General features: G+C 33.6%; 3 protein-coding genes and 1 long non-coding RNA gene across 5 annotated transcripts; all 4 read right to left on the minus strand.

The window, feature by feature from the left end:
* Nucleotides 1–2,267: 2,267 nt before the first annotated feature.
* On the minus strand, nt 2,268–4,971 carry LOC123200318. Its single transcript, XR_006498528.1, has 3 exons — nt 4,799–4,971; nt 3,975–4,185; nt 2,268–2,786 (listed from the first exon to the last, which is right to left on the minus strand). It is a non-coding gene; the product is annotated as an uncharacterized LOC123200318 (long non-coding RNA).
* Nucleotides 4,972–6,924: 1,953 nt separating this feature from the next.
* On the minus strand, nt 6,925–9,428 carry LOC123201104 (sugar carrier protein A-like). Its single transcript, XM_044616565.1, has 4 exons — nt 9,015–9,428; nt 8,460–8,779; nt 7,631–8,254; nt 6,925–7,542 (listed from the first exon to the last, which is right to left on the minus strand). Exons 1-4 carry the CDS (start codon nt 9,157–9,159, stop codon nt 7,093–7,095), a joined length of 1,539 nt encoding a protein of 512 aa, XP_044472500.1. The 5' UTR covers nt 9,160–9,428; the 3' UTR covers nt 6,925–7,092.
* Nucleotides 9,429–11,976: 2,548 nt separating this feature from the next.
* Nucleotides 11,977–16,492, minus strand: LOC123200031 (adenylate kinase 5, chloroplastic). 2 transcript variants are annotated; one of them, XM_044615113.1, is made up of 18 exons: nt 16,237–16,490; nt 16,051–16,155; nt 15,586–15,714; nt 15,358–15,492; nt 14,830–14,976; nt 14,600–14,674; nt 14,411–14,504; nt 14,274–14,326; nt 14,047–14,175; nt 13,922–13,957; nt 13,769–13,849; nt 13,553–13,691; nt 13,240–13,319; nt 13,077–13,142; nt 12,755–12,784; nt 12,431–12,678; nt 12,325–12,354; nt 11,977–12,211 (listed from the first exon to the last, which is right to left on the minus strand). In XM_044615113.1, exons 1-18 carry the CDS (start codon nt 16,438–16,440, stop codon nt 12,187–12,189), a joined length of 1,806 nt encoding a protein of 601 aa, XP_044471048.1. In that variant the 5' UTR covers nt 16,441–16,490; the 3' UTR covers nt 11,977–12,186. The 2 variants fall into 2 exon arrangements, with proteins under 2 accessions (XP_044471048.1, XP_044471049.1); XM_044615114.1 differs by lacking the exon at nt 15,586–15,714 and having other exon boundaries at nt 16,237–16,492.
* Nucleotides 16,493–17,997: 1,505 nt separating this feature from the next.
* LOC123200738 (transmembrane 9 superfamily member 11-like) lies at nt 17,998–20,506 on the minus strand. The gene has a single exon (XM_044616095.1). The coding sequence runs from the start codon at nt 20,307–20,309 to the stop codon at nt 18,333–18,335; it is 1,977 nt and encodes a 658-aa protein (XP_044472030.1). The 5' UTR covers nt 20,310–20,506; the 3' UTR covers nt 17,998–18,332.
* Between the last annotated feature and the right edge of the window lie 3,661 nt (nt 20,507–24,167).

Raw genomic sequence — 24,167 nt, forward strand, 5'->3', positions numbered from 1 at the left:
TATAATCGAGGTGAAGACAATATATATTTGGTGAGTTATAAAGGTAACATTAATCCCTTTTAAGTTTTTTAATAAGTCTTTTAATAAGCTCTTAAATTAAGATTCGTAATTCTCTAAATCGTGATTTGAAACCTTAAAACAAGATATCAATATTGTTTTAAGCGTCTTTGACGATGATCATGTTAACTATGTGACAATGACCTATCAATTAAAAAAAAAATGTACTCAAAATAAGTACAAACATAGATGCAAACACATATATAATTAAATAATTTTGAATTAAAGTTAAAGTAATTTTTAATTATATAATAATAAATTAATATTTGGTATTAATTTTAATGTAACACCAAATAAAATTATCAATTTACATAGCAGAAGAATGTTATGATTTTAAAGTGTAGATTAATCAATAATGGGGCAAATAATTTGACATTTTTTAACTTATAAAATCTAAACATACTATAATGAATTAACCAACAGAGTTTGTCATTATTCAAATTGATTGTTTATTTATTCTGTCATTTCAGAATCATCTCATCAAATATTATTATGAATAATATACTAACTTTTAGTTCATTTTAAAAACATCATGATGGATGGTAAGAAAGAGTGAAACAAAATGTGAAAAGACAAAGAGGGTTTAAGTTATGAAAATTTAATTGCAATGGACATAAAAGACTCTGTCTTTTGTTGCTGTTAATTTGAAACTAATTTTGTGCTCTGGTTGTGGTTTCATTTATTGGAAACAGAACAGTGAGAGGTATTAAATTGTTTTGGCATCACAAGAAAACTCCTCTTCGTCCGCAATACGTCACAGTGAGCCCGTGAAGATAATGTTTGGCTGAAGCAATCCACCATTAATGTTGTTTCAGAGAAAAGTTGCTGAGAAAGTTAATTCTCAATGAATCCTTCACTGCTATAGAATGCTGCCGCTCTGCCCCTATCTATATTGCTACCCAGCTCAAACTGGCCCTTCTTTGGACTCCGTTTGACTCAAATCCGCTCCTGGATGTACTGGTTATGTAACAAAATTACCCTGATTCTGTAGTAGAAATTTGAATATCAAACAAAATTACCTTAAACACAGAAGAGGGGAAAAGACTAAAACAATAACAGATAGCTTATGATCACCCAAAAAAGGGCCAAAAATGGTAAAACTTTACGGTTTGACGGAAATTTTTCCAAGACACTTTTGAAAAAGATATGGCACCCACTACGTGGCCGTGTGTACTGGGAAAAAAACACTTCTTTTTCAGGAAAATAAAATATAAGAGAAGAGATTTTTCCCCTTTTATTGGATGCCAACCCATTTCAGTCAAAAGATATACGTTACTTAGCCATTAACCTCATTTGAATTGACACCCTTTTTACCTAATCATACCTAAAAGCTACAACCAATTATTTATTAATTCGTAACGTTGAACTTATAACCACAGTTGGATGCTATGAACACATAATCTATCACAGATTATTTTTGAATTTTGAAACCTAAAATATGTTTAAAAGCTCATGACTATATTAATTAATGTTTTTTTAGTATTCTCACGTAATGTATGATTCTCATATAAATTCAATGTCTCTTTTGTACTTTATCGATGTAAGATTTTTCTATAGTATTATATTTACTCTTTAAAAGACTCAATATCATCGTTACGGTTTATCCTATTAGTAAATATCACTTGTAACATCCTAATATAATAGACGACTAACTATTAATAAATTATCCATTTTAAACACATAGTAGCTATCCCTTACTTAAACTCAGTTCAGACATCCACTACTACTTATTAACACACATAATGCTATCCATACTATACTCTTTGACGTAGATATTATCTGTCAAACTCGAAAATTCACCATATTAGTATATAGACAATCACACTTATAACGTGACATGAGTTCAGTATTAGGCGCCTTGGCTCTCTAACTAAACTGGCTATTGATAAATTTGATTTAGAGATTATATATATATATGCTTTCTGAATTCCATTTATCGGTTTCAACTGGGCACACCAAGAGAAATAATGTGTTAAAAATGTTCAACGAAATGTCAGAAACACAAACAATTCAGTAGAAAGATGAAATTTGGACAGGCATACCCATATTACTAGCCCAATGTGTCAATTATTATCAATTGATTGTGATAAAGGGGACCATGCTCAAGCCCCTTACGCAATCTCACGGCCAAAATTGGAGACATATACCAAGTCCATTAAGACATATTAAATCTCTAATTTCAAAATCCTAATTCATTGGCTATACAACTAGATTTGATATGCCCTATCACCATATATCTATTCCAAACGTCTACAATCAAGTGATTCCATAAATGAGAGACCCAGAACAAGAGTTGCCTTTAGGTCCCTTTTGTTTAGTAGCTGAAATATAAGCAAAAAGGTCTAAAAGAACAAAACTTAAAGCTCACAACAGATTATCAGCTGGCAGCAGAATTACAATTAAATAATTTCATTACTCTTAACTGACAAAAATAGATGATGTCAACCTTACTAGAAAAAAGATGAACATATTCTTTTCTTTCCTCTTGCTCTGCATCATATTCATCATAATCGTCATCATCTTCATCAAGATCCTCATCGTCATAGATGCTGCTTCGGGAAAATTTGCTAAGTTCAGCTTTTCCATCTTCTTCACTAAGAAACTCCAGCCCATATTTTGTCTGTGTGCTTAACCAAAAGCCAACGCAGTAGCCTATCTTCCTTGTTCAGGTAATGTAGCTCCTTGTTGATGTTGGGTGTAGCCATCATAGTCAACTGCATCATTTGGCCCTACACAATGTAGAAAAGAAACAGCCAGTTTGTTTCATTGATCAACCATGGGAAATCCATCCAGTTAAAAAGGGATAAATAAAGCATGACTATGTAGTGTCACTCATCCTCCATGAAGCCATAAGCCTCACAAGCTTCATAATATATACACCAATAGCTAAAAAGATACAGTCTACTTTTCTATGTAAATAACTTGTTTCCCTGTAACTTCATTTTTTCCCATTATGGTCCACAGCGGTAAATAAAAACTCTCATTACCACCACTTATATAAGATTTTTCAAATGGTCTTGAGTTTGAATCCTAGGAAATTTAGGATGTGGGTTCTTTAACTATATGTCAGTAAATTTTAAGACATTTCCTAGTGCATGTAATATGGTAAGACTATAAATATCTGTCTGACCTAACTTTTGCAACTATTGAATTCCAAAGAATTTCTAACTTAACAATTGTGATATCTTTTATAATTAAAAGCCAATAAGCTCTATGGTCATATGATGATTTAGTTTGGAAATCAATTAAGATTTAGGATTTCTAATTGTGCTCTTTTTCCAAGTTTGCATGCTCCAGTGTATTGCAATGCTTTACATAAGAAACCAAATAAAGAGTACCCCTATATGCTAGGGTTCAAAACAGAGTAAAGCACAATCAGTTAAATGAATTGTGTTATAATACTTCAAAGGGAAGTTTTAGAATTTAGAGACTTTACATGAAAATTCTGTGGGCCAAGTGGAAGCTTTCAATTGTACAATAACAACAATTACCTTTTTCATTTCATCAACATGATTGAGAAAGATCAATCCCATCACAACCATAATTAGTGGTTTACCCTATAATATCAACCAGTTTATGAATTGTCAAGTCCAAAGCCAATTACCTTTTTTATTGTCAAGTCCAAAGCCAAATAAAAAGGAGGGTTGTTAGTAAGTAGACAAACATAAAGAGGCATTTTTGACAGTAGCGATAATGTTCACAAAAAGAAATCACGGCAATAAGTTACAAAGTAAACAACAAAATGTTACTGGCTACTAGCTAATTCAACTACTTGGACCCATTAGGGTTGTATAAAGATCTCGAGATCAAAGACTCTAAGACAGAAGGGGTTCGGTATAAATTTTTAAGTTTAAAAAATAAAATATAAACAACAAAAAGATTAAGAGTGCAAGGAAAACATGGGTGAGTTAAATTACCTGAAAGTGTCTTCCATCGAGCTTCTTGATACCATAGCCCAACTGTACGGTCCCAAATGATTTGATTTCAGTAAGAACCCCATTTCTACTCTAGACATGTTTGGCAACTCTTGCTACCAACTCCATCAACGCTCCTGCTTTCACATGGGGTTTCGCCAGCAACATACAATCATAAGGTGGCATTTTTTCCACTCAACACTGTATATTTCAGCTGCCAAAACAAAATTATTATTAACTATGACCTGAAAAAGAGATCAACATGCCATAACCTGTTGCTTCGCCATAAGAATCAGTGAAGCAAACATTATGATTGATGGGTACTCAAAAACACAGTAATCATAAAAATGTACAATAAAACTCTTGAATTTGTTCTAGCACTGAGAAATTCAATACTCCTTCAGTCAATATATCATTCAACCAGTATCCAAAACTATGTACTTCAACAGAAAAAACAAAGAAATTATTCATTTTGACTAGAAAAAAGCGATCAAATTCCCTAACCTCCTGGTTCTATTATTGAAGATATTTAATCCTCTTGAGTTCATTCTAGCACCGAAAAGGGGGAAAAAAAAACACAAAAAAATTTATGTAAGATTCAAACTGATCACTTCTTAAGTATAACTATTAAAACACTTCTCTCGGAGGCATTTCATGGAAAACGTCACAAGTTCAATGGAAACTTGCAAAATATAACACAATTTAATCTCCCCAACTTCCAAATTCCAAAAATCTAACAAAATCAACACAACCCACGAAGAATTCGTTACTAAGAAACAACTGAAGAGAAAAGAAAAGAAAATTTATATTTCGAAAGGAATGCATACCAATGAAATGGACGAAATTGGGTTCTTTTCTGAGTTTCTTGTCTTTAAATAAAGATAAGTGAGGTTTCGTATGTGAATTTAAGGTGCGAAAGCTCGCTATATGGGTAGGCCTGTAGGGTTTAACAAAATGTTTGATGTGAGGTTTATGACGACGACATCAATAAATTTAATTCAACTTTAAGGGTGCATTGTAATTTGATTGGCAAATTTTGTAAGAGTAGCGTGAATATCTTTGTGTATAAATAATAATTTATTATTATAGGATTAGATATTTTAAAATGAGAAATAAGGCAATACTCAATTTAGTATGTCACAAATTGGATGGTTCGAAAACCAAAAGATATAAAATCGTTAGTGTTAGAGCATATTAAGATGGCCAAAAGACTTATTATTACCCAAGCTATAATAAAATCTCAAAATCTTATCTTTTAATTTTTAAAAATTTAAACATTTATTTATAACTCAATTTCAGTTAAAAATCTCAATTATGATTGAAAGTAAAATCATTATTTATTAAAAAAATTAAAATTTGTATCACATTTTTCTCCTTAAATTTAAAATCTTACAATTTTACCCTTATCCAAAGTTTTAAAAGTTACCTTTTTACCCCTAGGTTTTTTCTCCTCCTCCTCCTCTGGCAACAATCTCCTCCCGAGTTGTCGATCGACTTCCCACTATTTTCAAGGTTGGCCGATCTTCTCTTTTCAGTGGCTAATATTTCGTCTTCGTTGTTCTAGAGATACATATCTTGAGATGTAATTTTTGTCAACATAGATAGTTAATTGAAGAAAATGGTTGAATGAAGACATGCATGGTTTCTCTCAAGCTAGTCGAATTCATCTTTTCGTTAGACGAAAACGATTTGTCTTCTTCCAACAAAAATCGACCACCGAAAAGAGAATATCAGTCGATCTTGACGATGGTGGGAAGCCGACAAATGGTTGGAGAGGAGATTGTTGTTGGAGGAGGAGGAGAAAAAAACTTAGGGGTGAAAGGGAACTTTTCAAACTTCGGATGAGAAAAATTATGAGTTTTAAATTTAAAGAGGAAAATATGATAAAATTTTAATTTTTTAATAAATAATTATTTTATCTCTAACTTTATCTAAGATTTTTAATAAAAATTCATTTATAAGTGAATATTTAAATTTTTAAAGGCCAAATAATGACGTTTTAAAATTTTACTATACTTTTGGTGAGGACAAGTCTTTTGGCCAATTAAGATAGACAATTTGACTTAGCGGCTGGGATGGAACAGGCTATTGTATGACTTTTAATTTTAAGGCCTCAACTTTTCTCTCTATCTTTTTTTTGGATGAATGTTGATTTTCCAAACAAGAGATAGCAGTCCACTCAACAGATCATTTGGATTCTCTTATAACTCAACAAATTTCTCTCCCAAAATATCAAGTTTCTAATAGCAAATCATGTGTTCATGAACAAGGAATACAACTGATCGATGAAATGAAACATTTCCAAGAGGTTGAGTTTCATTACGGAGAACTAAAAGGACACCTTCTTTCTCCTCTTGAAGAGCAAGAAATTTGTTGTCAAGGTGACATGAAACAGGCTATTGTACTGGCATCGAGACTGCAGAGAGATTATGTTGAGCACTGCAGTGATGGCATAATTGGGTGTCTGGTGTACAGGCTAGTGACCTTTTAATTCTCAAAAGTACGAAGTACTGAATATCACTTGAATCAAATATCGGTTAGTTATTTGACACTCTCCTGGAAAGGATTTAGCTATCATACTATACTGGCTAGACGCAGCAACAACAGCCTTTCTATATTACAATCTTTAACAAGGAGCCTTCATACCCATTAGATTAATATATGCTTAACCTTCTTGTTTTGATAATCTAATTTTTGTATATCCAGTGATGCCAAACAAGCAAAGGTTTGATTTTTCTGGGTTAAGGACATTTTTGCTCACTCTTACATATCAAGAATGTACCAGTTATGTTGGATGAAAAAAGTAAAAATGATGTATTGAACAATTAAGAAAGAAAAAAAAGCCAAATAACATTCAAGGAAAAAACAACTGAGTTTTTTCCTTCCTATTTATAGGCTAATTACTCAAATACTTGGACTGATGGTGCTAAACTTGTTGGAAGGAAACTGAAACTGAGAGCAAAAGCCACAAACAAATCTGGCCAAGTTTATTGCCAATAAAGTTTTGGGTACATTAAGCTTCAAGGATTCTATATTCGTAAATAATTTACTTGGGCATATCTCTCTGTTGCATCTTTTTTTTCTGGGGAGCCAGCTGAACTTGCTTCTGCTATTTACATTCTCATGTAACTTGATCCACTGAATCGAATTGCTTGAATTGGATATCCGGCATGATCTTCTTCCAGAACCAGTGCTTTCTCCATAGGAATATCATCTCTTCAATGGGAACCCCCTTGGTTTCAGGCAGGAAGAAGTAGACAAATGTTGTCATGATGGCAATCCATACAGCAAAGAAGAGGAAGATCCCGAATTTCAGTCCGCAGAGGAGAGAAAGGAAGCTCTGCGCTATGGCAAATGTGAAGAAGAGGTTCACAGCAACGGTGATGCCTTGCCCAGCTGATCGTGTTTCTAATGGGAATATTTCACTGGGCACTGTCCATCCTAGAGGCCCCCATGACCATCCGAAAGCCAATACAAACAGGCATATCACTATCACCACCAGCACTGAAAAGCCTCTTGATAGCACTTGATTGTTGCCAAGTTTCAGCCCCAAGATTGTCGAAACTACCACCTGTTTGCATACATATCCACAAAGCGCGAGAGAACATTAAGATTAGTTAAATAGTATGAGAGCTTGCGTTTTTTGTCACAATATTTACCTGGTATGTAATCATTTGTAATCCACCACTGATAAGTAAAACTCTTCGGCCTAATCTATCTACAGCTAGTATAGAAAGAACAGTGGATGATGCTAAAACTGCTCCGGTCAAAGCTGAGGAGTAGAGAGAAGCATTTCGCTGGAACCCCATGGACTGAAACAACACTGGAGCATAGAAGAGAATTGAATTTATGCCGGTTAGGATCTGAAACATGGGCATGAAGATGGCCATAACTAGTTGAGGCCTGTTCCTTTTCTCAAGGATGTTTCTGAAAGGATGCTTTATTGAGTTAGCTAATTCGCTTGCATCTATCATGTCTTGAAACTCAGCATCAACATGTGTGGTTCCTCTGATTTTCTCCAGGACTTTTCTCCCTTCCTCTACAAGTCCCCTTTCGATTAGACTGTTGGGTGTTTCAGGAAGAAATAGCCCTCCCAAAGTCATCAATGAAGCTGGCAATGCAGCTAGGCCAAGTGAGAGCCTCCATCCCCATTCAAGCCTGTGTGTTCCATAATTGATCATGTTTGCTGTAAAAATTCCCAGGGTTGTTGCTAACTGAAACATCATGTTCAAGGCTCCTCGAATATGGGTTGGAGCCATCTCTGATAAATATAGAGGAACGGCCTTCAAAAAATGGTATGGAAGACTAAGTTAACTGTTTTGCAACATTACTAAACATTCTGATCAGTTCGACTGAGAACCAAGAGCCAGTCCATTAGGAGTTTTGAACTGGATTGAACCACAGTCGAACCAATCTACCCACTAGTTCACAGTTTGAACCGATGGTTTACCCTATATGACAATCAAGCAATTTTGCAAAACATGATACCTGATTTCCGAAACCAATGCCAACACCAAGCATGATTCGACCCAAGAGGAGCATTGCCAGGTTGACAGATGCAGCATTTAGAGCTGAGCCAGTAAGAAAGCTGACACCGCCGCAAATTATACTTGCACGGCGGCCATAATTCCTTGTAATTGGTGAAGCTATAAGGGATGCAACCAAACCAGCAAGGTATAGAGAAGATGTAAATGCTGCAAGGCCTTGATCATCAAACTTGCAATAGTTATTTTCATGTGCAAGACCCTTTTTCTTGTAAACATGGGGAAAGAATTTCTTAAGAAATGGATCCATAGATGTCACTCCTCCTGCCAATTGTATATTCAACTAGAATCAATAGCAAATTCTAATCAAAATACTAAAAGTTAATTTTTTTCTCAGAATCAGAATCTGGAAAAAGGTGAAGTAATTTTCATCCAGATTATCATGAATATATCAGTTCCTCTTCTAATGGGACCAAAAAGTGAAAATGAAAAGACAAAAAAGAGCCAAGAAGTATTGATTTCATGAACTTTTTTTTTTTGGTTTTTTACAGAGATGTACCTGAAATTCCAATATCATAACCAAAAATTGCCCCACCAACTGCAGCCACAAGGCAAGCAATAACCACATAACATGTAACCCTTCCTTGATATTGTTCAGCTCTCTCCTTTGCCACACCAGTTGGTCCAATATGCCCTCCTGCCATCTTCAAATCCCTCCCTTTCTCTTCTCCCAAAACTTACTAAAACCAGCTGCAACTTATCAAAACTTTCAGTTCTACGAGACGCAACTTATGAGAACCTTCAGTTCTTCCTCATCATCATATAGAAGAAGAAGAAAAACTTTTCTGGGTTTGTCTTAGTTTTGGCAGAAAAAGCAAGACATGACAAGTTAACAATGAAATGGGCTTCAAACTTCCTTTTTGTAATAAGAATTTCTACCATATGTGGTGAGCTTCAAATTAGCATCTAGATACCGACCTTTATCTGCTTCATTCTATGTCAAACCACAAATTAAATGCAATATAAATTCATTATCAATTCCCTCAAGATAGCATAATTTTAGATACTAATTTATGACATATAATGAATCATATATAATATATTTACGAATTTTGTTATGAATAAATTATTATATGAGTTGAAAAAATATTAAACAATTATATACGTTTTTATTTTAAAAACATAAATATATATATTTTTATATATATTATTATACGATTAAATTTTATTTTATTTTTAATTTAAGATTATTTAATTATATAATAATATATATAAATTTATAAAAAGTATTTGCTTCACCTTGTTTTAAATATTGGCAGTTTGAAAGTGGGAAAACGGTTTCCTCCAATATTGGACTTCATAATCCTGTTTTGTTTATGATTCTGATCCCAAGAAAAATCTGAAAGGTCTTGATTCCATCAAATTACTTGAGAAAGCAAGTTTTTTAAGATTATGTTGAACTGCGGCCTAAGGAATATCACAGGAATGATTGGGTGTCATTGCGGGCAACCGCGGGTCAAGGAGGTGGGAGGATTTTTCTTTTTTTCTTTTTTTTAGAATTAGAGTCTAATTAAATTAGTTTAGGCTCAAAAACTGATTTAATTCAATTTAATTAGTTTAAATTTGTTTAATTCAAATTTAAGTAAAGTAAAACTAAATAAGTCAATTTATTTTTCAAATCGAATTGAGTTAAAAAAAATTCAATTTGATTTGGTTTGTGAATTGAAGGATAGTCTAGTTTAATATGAACTTGACTTATAATTTAATTTGGTTTATATCAAACAATTATCTAAACGACGTTATTGTAAATGGCTTATATCAAACAATTATCTAAATAACGTTATTGTATCCATTATAGATAAAATGATATTGTTTTATCAATAAATTATAAACTTAAGTCACGAAAACATAAATTTGAATCATAGATTTGATTCGAACTTAAGCTAGATTGAATCAAATTTTTTTTATTCAAATCAAATTTAAATTGCTTTTAATTTTGATTCAATAAGCCCAAATCAAACTCGAATTAAATATTTTTTTTAATTTAAATAGGACTGAAATTGAGCCATCTTTTAATCAAATCAATTTGAAATTAATCGGTGTTTAAGTCAAATTCAATTTCTACTGAGTCATATTATTCAGATTTACGGATATCCTAAGTTCTTATATAAATGTATAGTTATATATATTGTTCAAATCCCAATTTGATAAAAACATGATTAACTGAAACAAGTAAATTTCTTTTATTATTGGTGATTGATTTGGATTGATAATTTCTTTTTATTTTCTAACAGTATACTCATAATGCTGCTGGCTTACTTACTGTAGTATCTAAACTACAATTATACATTTTGTAAAGAAAATTGAGAGGGGCCAAAGCCAATGCCCTCTTCCCTATAATAGAATAGATTAATCTTTGACCACGCAATGTTGGTATCAAGATTTTTGGGAAACTAAAATCATCATTACAAAAATCAAATCAGCCACTCAAGAGAAAGTCGTCACAATTTTATCTTGTTATTTGATCTAAAGTCTACACAATTCTATTGGAAAGATAATATATTTGATATTTCCTTGAAGATTTTTTTTCTAAGTTGAAGCCATTGGTTGATCTTATTACGTTAAGATTAAGAAATTCTGAGTCAACACCATGACCTTAGCACAATCCTTATTCTAATTAATACCTACGAATGCATTTTAATTATTTTCCCTTAATTATCAATATTAATCTCTATCTACTACTTCAATTACATGTAAATCCTTCTATGTCATTATTATCACAACCTCACTTGCCATACACATTCTCAATCTTAATATTTTTTATGTCTCTATATGATGAATTAGTACAACATTTTTATAATATAAAAAATTAGAGATAATCTACAGTGTAATCACAATATAATTGACTTTTTTTTAATAAGATTATACCTATGAATTTTGTAATCATAGTTTTTATATTCCGATCAGATATTGATTTAGTAAAATGATTACTCTAAATTAATTATTGGATGGACATATGAATTGTTTAAGAGTGATTTTGTCTATTTTGTTTTGGTTACGAGTGAATCTAATATATATTAAGGGTGAATATATCATTTTTATTTTGTGTAGAGACTAAAATGTTACTTTTTTATGTTAGTATAAATAATAAGTGAGAAGTTAAAAAAACCCTAACCCCATACCACACAAACCCTAGTTGTCGGTCTCTTCAATGTTTATTTCCTCCTTTTTAGCTTTTTTTTTTTTTTACACCAATTTTGTTATTTTTAGCCCTATGTTATATCAATCTCCTCTTCAATAACTCCTTGTGATGTCAATCTTTGTCATTTCCAACTTCATTTCACATCAATCTCCTCTTGGACAATTCCTCCTTATGTTAATTTCATCATTTCCATTTCTTTTTAAAGTTAAGTGTGTCATCCTATTTATAGTTTAGATTGTGTTTGAGTTTTAGATTTGGATTCAAATTAAAAATTTTTTGATCCTAAACCTGAAATGACACGTTATGAACACAACTCGAAGATACTAACTATCAAGTCTTGTAATTGCGGTCAATTAAATGAGAGTTGTCTATGGTGCAATCACAACATGGATGACTTTTACAAGACTATAACGAAGGATTAGTAACAAAAAAGAAATATATCAACAGTAACTTCTACAATGGACTCAAAACTGTGAAAAACAAAACTTCTTGCTGATGCATACGGTAGTATTTACAGATGTATTTCTACTCAAAATACGCTGCTCAGGAAGCCCCTATAAGAAAAATGAAATAGAAAAGTGTCTATTATCCATCAACATGAGAAGATAATAATGGGATCTTATATATATATATACATGGAAAACATATATAGATGTTGCTAGCTTACCAGAATCCTGAGGCTTTCTTTGCTTGATTCCTGCATGCATAGGTTAAAGACAATGTTAATCATTTTAAAAATAACTACATGTAATCTTGGAATGCATGTTAATTACCTCGGTTTTCCCAGGAAGGCGTTGTTAATTTCATCTGAATTTGGCTTGTCTGCAAAGGCAGACAAGATCACATACTTTTCTTTGCCAGGAGCCTCATCAACCCTCTTGTACAACTCATAACGATACGGATATGACATCCTGAGAGCTCCCATTATCGGATATTGAGTTCCCATGTAATACAGAAGTCGAAAGAAATAACAGCTCTCAAATGAAGCAGCGTACTCCAATCTCTCCTCCCTACCCATTGTCTGGAGACAAATGAACTAGTAAGGCACTGGCTGGTTGCTACTGATGTTTATGAGTTTAAATTTCTGGCTTACTTACTTGCATGACACCGCTTGAGCTCGGTAAATCCTGAATTGAAATAATTTCGATAATGCATTAGCCCAACATAAAAGAGAAAGATACATGTTTTCTTCCTTAAAGTGGCTGTTCAGGATGTTTCTTTGATCTGGTGTATTGTGGCAGCAAATGCAAAATGCCGGTAAAATAAATGGCAATACAGTATTATTTGGACATTCTGGAGCCACATTGGCTCTAATCCTACATATGCAAAATGCAGGATAGATACATCTGCTAGTTTCAAGATACAAAAATCATTACATGAGAGAAAATATTAAAGAAAAATCATGTCAGAGATTCTAACCTTAAGCCTTGGGTTGACAAGAATGACAGGCCTCTTCCCAGCTGCATCAGTCATAGCTCTTAGATCCTGCATAGTCAACCACAAGGTTAAAAGCTGACCCTGCTACTAAAACATGTAAGACTTTCAAATTCTGAAATGGAACATCTACACTCGAGCTTCTTACGTCTATTATACAATTCCCTACAGCATTTTGAGGAGCGACTAAGAGAAACATGTCATCTTGTTCACTAACTTCTTTGGCACCTGCCATCATCCCAGAAAAGAAATCATCAGCTAACCATATCCTCTTGTTCACCAACTTCTTCATTTGCCAAGTGACTGATTGCTGTAAAGCTTATAGAAATTGGCATTTATTTTGCAAAACATGAAGTTATGATAACACTGTCAAAGTCAGCAAGTTATATATCAAAGTCATATTTCAGAAATTCAAAAAAAAAAAGCAACATGAGCTGGAGGTACATAATTAAGTCTTGTACCTATTGAGCCAATATTGATAAAGGTCCCCATTGCACCTTCATTACCCCAATCCATGAATTCCAAAATCTTACGAGTTCCAGCAAGTTGCAAGGGCATTCCAGCAAGTGCCCCTTCACCCATAGACCCTTGAACACAGACCTTACAGAAAAAATGTTGAAAGAGTTAGATGATTAGCCGCAGTGATTTTACTTCTACACCATTAATTGGCAAAATACCTTGACACGTTTTCCGTCATCAGCAAATGAAAGAGCAATCGTTCGAACGAGTTCCATCAAGGTCCCTATACGATAAACATCCTGTGCATCATAAAATAAGGTTAAGAACACGTTAATAGGAAAGTTTTGCTCTCTACAAGATTTAATCCTTACCATTTCTGGGTTCAATTCTGGAATATTAATATCCACCTGTCATAGTTGAATATAAAACATAATGCCTCATGGATCAAAGGTAATTAAATATCTAACAGAAAAGATGTATGTGCAAATATTCTGACCCTTAGCCGAGTTCTTCCATCATTTACTGCTCTCTGCGTCGCTTGCAGCACATCATCATAGAAATAGTTCCTGATTTCTCTAGAATGAGGAATATTATTCAATCTAGTTGGAATTCCTCTCCAGTTATCCTGTGAAATATATCGAAGAAAGGAATAATAAAGACCAGCATACAGACATCGCATGTACACAGGGAATTTACATAGATACCAATATGACAAAAGTATACCTGGCTAAAAGATGATTGATCTGGCCTGCTCTCACTTTTAAGCATTGGTTTCGCTGAAACATACATGGATATAAAACATCAACAACATTAATGTACTGCAATCCTGCAGAGTACAACTCAAATGCTAGAACATTTACCTGATGTTGCTGTTTCCACTTTCTCTTCTTGTGCTTGAGACAGCAAAGACTCAACATCTTTGAAAACCATTTCTTTGGGCTGATTTCCGTCAACCTTTACATTGAAATGTCAGTGAAAAGATTGAAAGGTATTCATATTAACAAGGTTCAATAATTAAGTCATAACAAACTATTGAAAGATTCAAGCACCTTCTTCAAAATGTTTAAGTAAGTCGATGAGATTGACTTAGCGTTTTGTTTGTATGTTTCCAGTCGTGATTTCACCTACACAAAAATTTCAAAGAGACATGTATGATACCATGTCAAATGCCTGACAGTGATGACCAATTTTCGGCACTGTGTCTCAAAAAGGTAATAGAAAACATATGTGCAGATTAGTTCAACTATTTGTTTCGACTATAAATGATATCTGGTCCTACTTTTTCCTCTGTGTCATCAGGACGGGTAACAAGTCTTGCTTTAATTTCCTTGCTCTCTGGAGGGAAATTTTTCAGATGATAAATCTTCCCAGTCACTGGATCTAGTCTTCTCCCAATGCATCTGTCGATTAGAATTTCATCAGGAACCTGAGTATTAAGACATAACATCATGTAAAAGACACATTTCATTTCACCAAGAAAGGTCTGATTATGAGCAATTAAACCATTTTCACCATAGATTGTAAAACATGCAAACAAAGATTTGAGATAAAACGATTAAAAGTCTAATTAGACCCTAAAACACAGAGAACCACCATTAGCATTGATGCATTAAAACATCCAATGATAAGATAAATACTTATTTACATATATCTCCAATGCGGAAGTGCAGCGGTGTGCATTACAAGAAAACTTTCAGCTAAGTTCAACCAAAAGTTTTAATGCTTTAAAAGGAGTAAATGCAAATCAATCTGAGACGATGCCCAATAATCATAAGCAATGATAGTGAATATAAATAAAGTCACATACATCTAACACGACATAGACATCAGGTCTAATCTTCAATTTTTCAAGACTCTCAGCTTGGGAAAAACTCCGCGGATATCCATCCAAAAGCCACCCCTTTTCTTTAGCATCTTCACAAGATAATCGAGCTGTTACCATCTACAGAAAAGAAATTTTATCTTATAAAAGTATTCAAGACAAAAAATGTAAGAAAAAAGAAAACTCATCCAAGTGAATGAATTATTGTATTACAGCTGTCACGATGTCATCCGGAACAAGTTGACCAGCGTTCATAAACTGTTTTGCTTTTTTCCCAGTGTCAGTCCCGGCTGACACTTCAGCTCTTAACAAATCCCCAGTTGATATGTGGACCAACCCAAACTGCAGCCATTATATGCTATTCACAGCATTAGCTCATCAATTATGCAACTTAATTTCACAACAACAATTAAGATTATCACCCGAAAAACCATTTGGATAATGAGGAATTGTGTTACCATTCACAGCCAGTTCATACAAAGCACTAGAAAATCACATAAATTTGAGCCTTTATGACCATCAAAATGGCTGATAATCAAGTACTATTTTCCCCTTTGAATGAATAGTCATCAATAACTAAACCCTTTGATTCAAACCACAATCCAACAACAAAAGTCATTTTTCCTAAACCCTTTTAACTAAAAATGAAATTGCTGATACAAAATTCAATCAAATTACCTTTTGAACAATTAATTCGCACTGAGTCCCTTTCCCTGAAGCCGGAGCTCCAGATATCATCATCTTAAGGGGCCGGTTAGTTGAAGCACAAGTGACCCTAAAACCCTGCAGCCCAAAACAAAAATATTAATATCTTACATGTGTTTCCTTGTGGGAAAATTGCTATGTATGTGTATGTAAAAGGACCTTAGCTTTGTTGGTAGGGGAAGTGGCATGGAGAGGGGAGAAGGACACATTAAGAGGAATGAAGTGAAGAGAAGAAGAGGGATGAAAAGAGAGAAAGGAAGAAGAAAAAGAAGAGGAGGGAGAAGAGGGGAGAAGAGAGAGAGAGGGAGTCGAATGGAGATTAATGGAAGAATGAAGAGAAGAAAGTGAAGAGGAGGGCTGCATTTTTGTTGTTGGAGTTCTGCGAAAGGGAGAAGAATTATCTTTGTAAAGTAGTTGATATTAACGGATAAACGGTTACCACATCTTCTATTTTTTTATTTTATTTGAATATTTGTAATTTTTGGGCATTTCCTCCTAATATGATTGAATATTTATAATTTTTGACATTTCATCCTGATATGTTCGACTGTACACGTTAATAACTCAATTTTTATCTGATATCACCCAATGCCCAATGCCCTTAGAGAGGGTTCAGGTTTAAATCAAATCTATCTGTCAAAGAATATACATTATACGTCATGAGATCATAATTTTATTTATAAAATTTATCACCTATCCAACCATCTTGACACGTCAATTGGGTCGGGCCAAATAGAGGCCCGATACGAAACACAAAAAAAAATACGATACGAGAAAGCTCAACTTGATACTGTAGTGTGTCAGATTAGGCCCATGAGCCTATTGTGCTGGGCCTCGGACTTTAATATTAAACCATGGGCTGGCCTGGCTGACCCGCTACTGTTTAAATTTTTTCTTTTAATAATTTCTGTTGACAGAAGCATCTTGTGTTTTCTTCTGCCGCAAGGCAGAAGCCTTGTTAGGCAGAGAGGGAAAGCCTTCAAATTTTTTTTAAATTTTTTAATTAATTAATTTTTTTATTAAATTTATTCAATTATTCTTCATTTTCACTTTCATTTACAAATCTCTCAATCTTAATTATTTTATTATATTTTTAATCTCATTTTCTCTCATCAATTATCTTTCAGAAAATATCTAAATTCATAAATAATAATTCTTTGTGTTTATAATTTTAATTTTATCATTACAAAATATTACAAATGAATCAAATATCAAATGAATTCGATCCATTTGAATATTATCATAGTATATATTTATTTATATTTTATAATTTGTATTTAAAAATTTTAAATAAAATTTTTAAATATTTAAAGCCCGGCCCGGCCTATTTAAGGCCTATTTTTATATGAGTTGGGTCTTGGGCCTTTATATATTAATGGGTCGGCTCAGTCCAAAAATCTATTATTGTTTAGGCTTTGGGCCCGGCCCATTAGCTCGATGGGTCAAGCCTGAATCAACCCGGTCCGGCCCATCGACACCTCTGCAACCATCAGTCAAGCCAATCAAGACCCATATTCATAAAATTTGTCACCTATCCAACAGGCAATCAAACCAGTCAAGACCTAGACTGACTTCTCGATCAAATCAAGGCCCGGCTTAGATACAGAAACATTGCTTAAGAGAAGAACCTTGTAGCTTATTAAATTGGCCATATTAGATTGATTTGAGATTCCTCTTCATCAATACATTGTCTTTCTGCCTCCACAGCTGTTTGATAAACATTAACATACCAATTTCATATGGTTTACATCAATGGGAAATTCGGTTTCCATCGCTATGACAATAAATTAATATCATTATGAAATTTGTAAACAGTATATTCATGTTAAATTTGTAAACTCATAACATGAAAATTGTAAACCAAAATAGTTAAAAAAGCAGCAAAAGGCACCAAAATGCAAATCACGGCAGCCAAAATAGTGAAACAAAAGAAGATGCTTGAATGGTCAAGAACATAGTTCTTGAAATTCAGAATGCCAAATTAACAAACTACAACCAACTAGATAAGCCTCTAATCCGGAAGGAAGCAAAAAAACTATAGTATAACACTATCATGCCATGAACTCAATATAAACAAAATTTAAGGAAAACTGGACCAAATTATTGATATTACAATTTACTAAGTTCCCAGTGAAGTAAATTTCAGAAATAATGAAGTATAGCATGATAAAATTCCGTAAAGGTTGCATTCTTTTATCTGCCAATGAACTGCAACTGCTCTTCAGAATGGTGATCTGCGAAAAGGAGGGAGTTCTTCAGTCCAGCTTCACTGAAGAGAACAAGTAATGCACAAACCAGAATGAGGCAAGGAAACCAACTGTGCCCGTTGCTAGCATGATTGCTATAACCATGAAGAGAGAGTACCCCAAGTAAAGGGTGGCTGAGACAGGTCCACTCAGACTTCGGAGATCAAAGACGAGATAGTTTATGGAGTACAAGAAAATGTAGATTGCAACTGATCCGGAAGCAAAGAAGGATTTCCACCACCATTTCCAGTCCTCAACACAAAGATGCATGTATGTGAGAACAAGAGATACTTCGGCACAAACCACCACAAGCAGCATCAAAACAATCAAGAGGAAACCAAAAACATAGTAAAAACGACCCATCCAGATGCTAGACATGATAAAGAAGAGCTCAATGAAGAGGGTACCAAATGGAAGAGTGCCAGCACCAAGAACTAAAAGCCAAGATGGGTATCTCTGGGCAGGGATTTCACGTGGAATCTGGTTGGTTCTAACAGGGTATTCAATATGAGGTGCCTTTGCCCCAAGGTATCCGCCAAATAGGGTAAGGGGTACAGAGATGCAGAACCATAGCAGAAGCAAAATAACAAATAAAGAGAATGGAATGGCTCCTGTGCTATGACTGCCCCACAACAAGAAATTCAAAGTGGTTAGAATCAAAAAGGAAATACCAGGGAAAAAACAAGCAACCCTCCATGCCACAGAAATCCATCCTTTAAGACCACCGCCACCAATTGTCCTCCACAGACGAACGGCGACATAGCCACCTGGAACACCAAGAATCATGTAGAAAATCAGCATACCTATGATAAGAGTTCCACGGGAAGCTGGTGACATGAATCCAAGAGCAGCAAACAAAATAGTCACAACAGCCATGCCGAGAATCTGCACTCCATCTCCAACCACAATGCACAAAAGCCCAGGATTGCTTGGGGCACGGAAAACATCCCCCACGACAAGCTTCCACCCAGACAATTCCTCATTCATTTGTGTTTGAGCCTCTTTGTCAAGCTCCTCATACCGAGTAAGATCACGCCGAACAGTCCTCAAAAAGATCACAAGAACAATACCGGCAAGGAAAGTGATGACCATAAGAGAATTCAAGATTGAGAACCAATGGACCTTCGATCCCTCCATCTTCAAATAGGCATCCCAACGTGATGGCCACTTAATATCACTCACATCAAAGTTAACCTCATAAGTGAACACAAGTGGTTGACCCTCCTTAATAGGCATAGACACAATGTTTGAATCACATCTAATCTGATTCAGGTACTTGCCATACATCTTCAATCCCTTCACCGAGTCAACATTATGCATCACACTACATGGCACAACCTCAAATCCAACAACCATATAACCAGGATCATCAGATCCATCACTAGCCTTCATTGGAATCACCTCGGCACCATCACCAGTACCCATAACACGTGCAACATTAGTTTCCTCATACTTATGGACAAGAACCTTAAACTTCAAATGATTAAACACATAATAAGCATCTTGATACTTAACCCCAACTGGAAAACCAGTCCACCTCAAAAGATAGCCATCCTTCTTGGTGTACCTTATTGCAGGCAAATTATCAAGGATCAAATTAACCTGATACAACTCATCAATCCTCTGCTTCAACAAATTAAAATTATCTTTCGACAACGGATCCGTTTTACACAGAAAGATATCACTTTCATTGTTATACATCTTAAACCTATAGGGAGAATTCTCAATCCTATCACCCATCAAAAGCTCACCAAGATTCTCAGCACTATCTTTGACGCCCTCTTGAGGCTTACAAAAAGGCAAACTGTAATAACTAAAGGGCATTTCGGTTTCTATAGAAGAAATTGAATTAACTTTCACAGACAACACATCAGCGACGTCGTATTTGTGAGGGTAGCTACCAGGCAAGTAAAACCCATAAGAAAAAGATTGAAATATCAAGATAAAAGACAGTACACAAACGCTAAAATTGCGTGTTAAGTCCATTATTGATCAGTTTTGGATGAATTTGACGTAGATCCGGGAGACCCAGATCGTGAAATGAATGAAAAAGCAAACTATGAAATAGTAAAAGCAATACACAATCAATAAATGATGAAACAGAGAAGGTTACAGAGGGTTCTGGATCTGACTGACCTTTGAGAGAGAGAATTGAGAGTCTATGACTATGTGAACAGGGAGAGATTTTGTGTTTGAAGAGCTTTTATATGGGATGGATTTGATTTTGTTACTATACTATTTACAGTTTCTCTTTCATATTAATAACATTAAAAAAATAATTAATGAATTTCCAAACTTTCATTAGAGATTAAAAAAATGAAAAACACAAAGGAAAATAAGTTTTCACATAATAATAATATAATAAAATTATATAATTAAATAAATTGTGTAAAATTATACTTACCCACTAAAATAATAATTATTTTTTTTCACTTTAAAATTATATTTTTAAAATTACATATTTGTATGAATAAATTTATATTATAATAATATTTGAATTTTGGTTTAGGATCATTTAAGTTGTTTAATATTCTGACTAATTGGGTATAGCTAAACTTATATATCTTAAGCTTAGATAGATCTAATTCTACTTCCTATCCATGTTTCCGAATCAAAATAGGGCTTTGATCAAGTTGGAGGGCATGGTTTGATTAGGACATAAGAACTATTGATATACAAATTAACAAATATAATTATAATATATATTCAAATAGAATTGTGGTCGGGTGACGTATTGTGTAAAAAATTTTCAGTAAAATTTTTCATGTGCTTTATGCCCTACATTTCACAATATATCCAAAAATGTCAAATGAAAGTGATAAGAGTTTTGAGTAATAAATATATTTAGATAAGGCTGATAAGTTTGATAGAGAATCGATGATAAATCCAATCGAGATAATAGTTAAAACTTGTTTTAACCATCAAACTAAATTCACTTTTGATTAAACCGAATGAATCATATCAAGTCACAATTTAATCGTTTATACAAGTTAATTCAACTATCATATTAGTATCAATATGACTAAAATCCATTGTAAATTTTTATTATATCATATTAATATTATTTATCTATCTGATCGATTAAATCAATTAATCTATAGACTAACCCTTTGTTCATATTAATATCCAATTTGAATCCAAAAATATTTGGTATTCAATACTATCTTGTAATTAAAAAAAAAAAAAAATCATAACATTAAAAGGTGCAAACTCACTAAGAGTTTAGCGAGGGACAAGAATTTTAACCACATTTCCACTATTATTGTAATTGAATCTTGAAAGAGTGAAAGTTACATTACAATTTCATGATAAAGAAAGCATACCAAAAGATGATAAAATAAGAAATGGAAACTTCAACAGGAACTGTGTGTATGGTCAATGTGATTGAATCACAAGCTTTTATCACATTTCTTGCCTTTTCCATCACATGGCTAAGCACGCAAAACAAGAGCTCCATTCAAATCCTTCACCAGAAAGAAACAACCATTAAAAAAAAAAAAAAATACAAACTGCAAATTGAAAAGGGCTCAAAGAGAGTTCCTCAACAAGAAGGGTATTATCATTTGATGATAGAATCTTGCTAGTTGATCAATGGAAAACAATGAGTCTTACTTAGGGTTGGATTCAAACCGAACTGAACTTAAACATAGGCTGGTTAAATATTATCATCAACAAGATAAATAGTGTCATCTACGTGATAAATAGTGTCATTGAAAGGGAATTCGAGCTAAGCTAGCTCAATTCGGATCCAATTCTAGTCCCACACTTCTACTAATGTTTATAAATTTAGATTAACTATATGTGTAATTTGTCAAAGATTGAATGCATATTGATCAAACAAAAAGTATGATCGATTGAACGAGAAAGATATTCTATGAATTCAATTGGCATTCATAGCAAGTATTGAAAATGAGTTAATAACACTATCACCCAAAAGAAAGTAAAACTTTAAAGGGAAAGATATAGAAACCTTTCCAGGGAATTTTCATGGCTGTCAAGAACCCAGTAACAAAATATTCAATGCATTGCAACTTGTCATTTGACTATTTATAACTTGAATAAGCTAATAATATGATACTGCAGTGTTGAACAACGAGGAAGCTTGCACTGAACGCAGATACCTAAGAATAACATACATCAGTAGAGGCCATTCTGAGGGAAAAACCTTCAAAGGGACAGGACACTATCGTAAAGATCAGAGCCATTAAGTATCGAACATGCAAAATTATCTCAATGCTATGCAAATACACTTGGGTTTAACACTATCATAATAAGATCTCAATGCAACAAAGATTGAGAAGACTGAACCAAATTATTGATATATACCATTTTACTGAAAGCTCTCAAGCAAAGATAGTTCAGAAGTAAAACAAGAAACTTTGGTAAAGGTTGAATTCATATCTCAACCAAATGACCATCACTGCTCCTTGGAGTAATAATTTGCCTCATGCAACTCGTCAATCCTCTTCTTCAACTAATCAAAATTATCTTTTGATAACAGATCAGATTTACACAAAAGAGATTTCAGTTTCATTGGCATGCAATTTAAACTTAATGGGATAATCCTCGATCACACCACTCATCAAAGGTTCACCAAGATTCTCAGCACTATCTTTGACACCTTCCAGTGGCTTACAAAAGGGCAAACTGTAGTAACTCAAGGGCATTTCAGTGTCTATACAAGTGATCAAACAAACTATCACCAATACCAAATTTGTCCAGTTAGTTACCACATAAGTAAAGCCCACAACAAAAAAATTGAAACATCAAGAAAACAAACAACACACAGATGTTAAAATTGTGAGCTAAGTCCATTTTTTTATTAAAACTGTGTCAAATCAGGATTATGAACGGAATGAAAATGTAAGATACTATAGCAGTAAACAGCAATATAAAAGCTAAAAAAGATGGAACAAAGACAAGGGTATATGGATATGAATGTCCCTCAAGAGAGTGAATAGAGAATTTGCATTCATAGAATTATATATATGGTGGTAAATCTTCATGCAAACCTTATAAAATGCACAATTGCTGTGTCTTGGAGTTTGATTGGAATGATAGAAAAGGGATCATTAATATCTTGACAAACTCTTATTAGAGCTTAAAAATTTGAGGACATGGATAAACGGTGAAATTTCTATAATCATATCTGGCTCTTGGTTCAATTAGATCTCAAAGTTTGGTAATCTTCTTAGACCAATTGGGCCTTAGGTTGTGTATTATTTAATCATATATAGTATAGTTCAATTTTTATATCATAACTTGCTTTAGCTTAGATCTAAATCTACTTAACACTGGAACATAGTAAATTGAAGTCACTTAATTTACAGCAGGATATATCAAGTTGTCATTTGATCTCACATGCTTCTACACCCCATATTCCTCAATTGTTTGCCAAAAAGTCAACTGACAAAAAATAAAAAATAAAAGACAAAACAAACATGCATAGCACAATCAATGAAATATATAATGTAGGAGCTGGATTTGAGGTGTAAGTTGGGCGTGAGGCACACCACAAAGTTTACCAAGAAGTATCAGAAAAGGGTCCAGACGCCAAGACTAATGAAAGAGGTTATATTTAATTCAAACACAACATAATTACACAATATCTGCAATGGAAAAGGCTGGATCAGTGCAAAAGAGATTTCCAGGAAAGTAACAAAGTTTCATGCTCGGAAATAAAGTTGAAGTGCACTGATTGCAGGAGAGATACTTGCCATAACTGGCTAACTTACAAGAAACTAGAAATATACTTTATCTAAGAAATTTTAAGGGGAAATTGAAATTTTTACCATTTTTTTATTCCGTGTATACAAAATTGCCACCTATCCTAAAGCTTTCACA

This window comes from Mangifera indica, chromosome 17, assembly GCF_011075055.1.
Source record: "Mangifera indica cultivar Alphonso chromosome 17, CATAS_Mindica_2.1, whole genome shotgun sequence".
Lineage (NCBI taxonomy): Eukaryota > Viridiplantae > Streptophyta > Magnoliopsida > Sapindales > Anacardiaceae > Mangifera > Mangifera indica.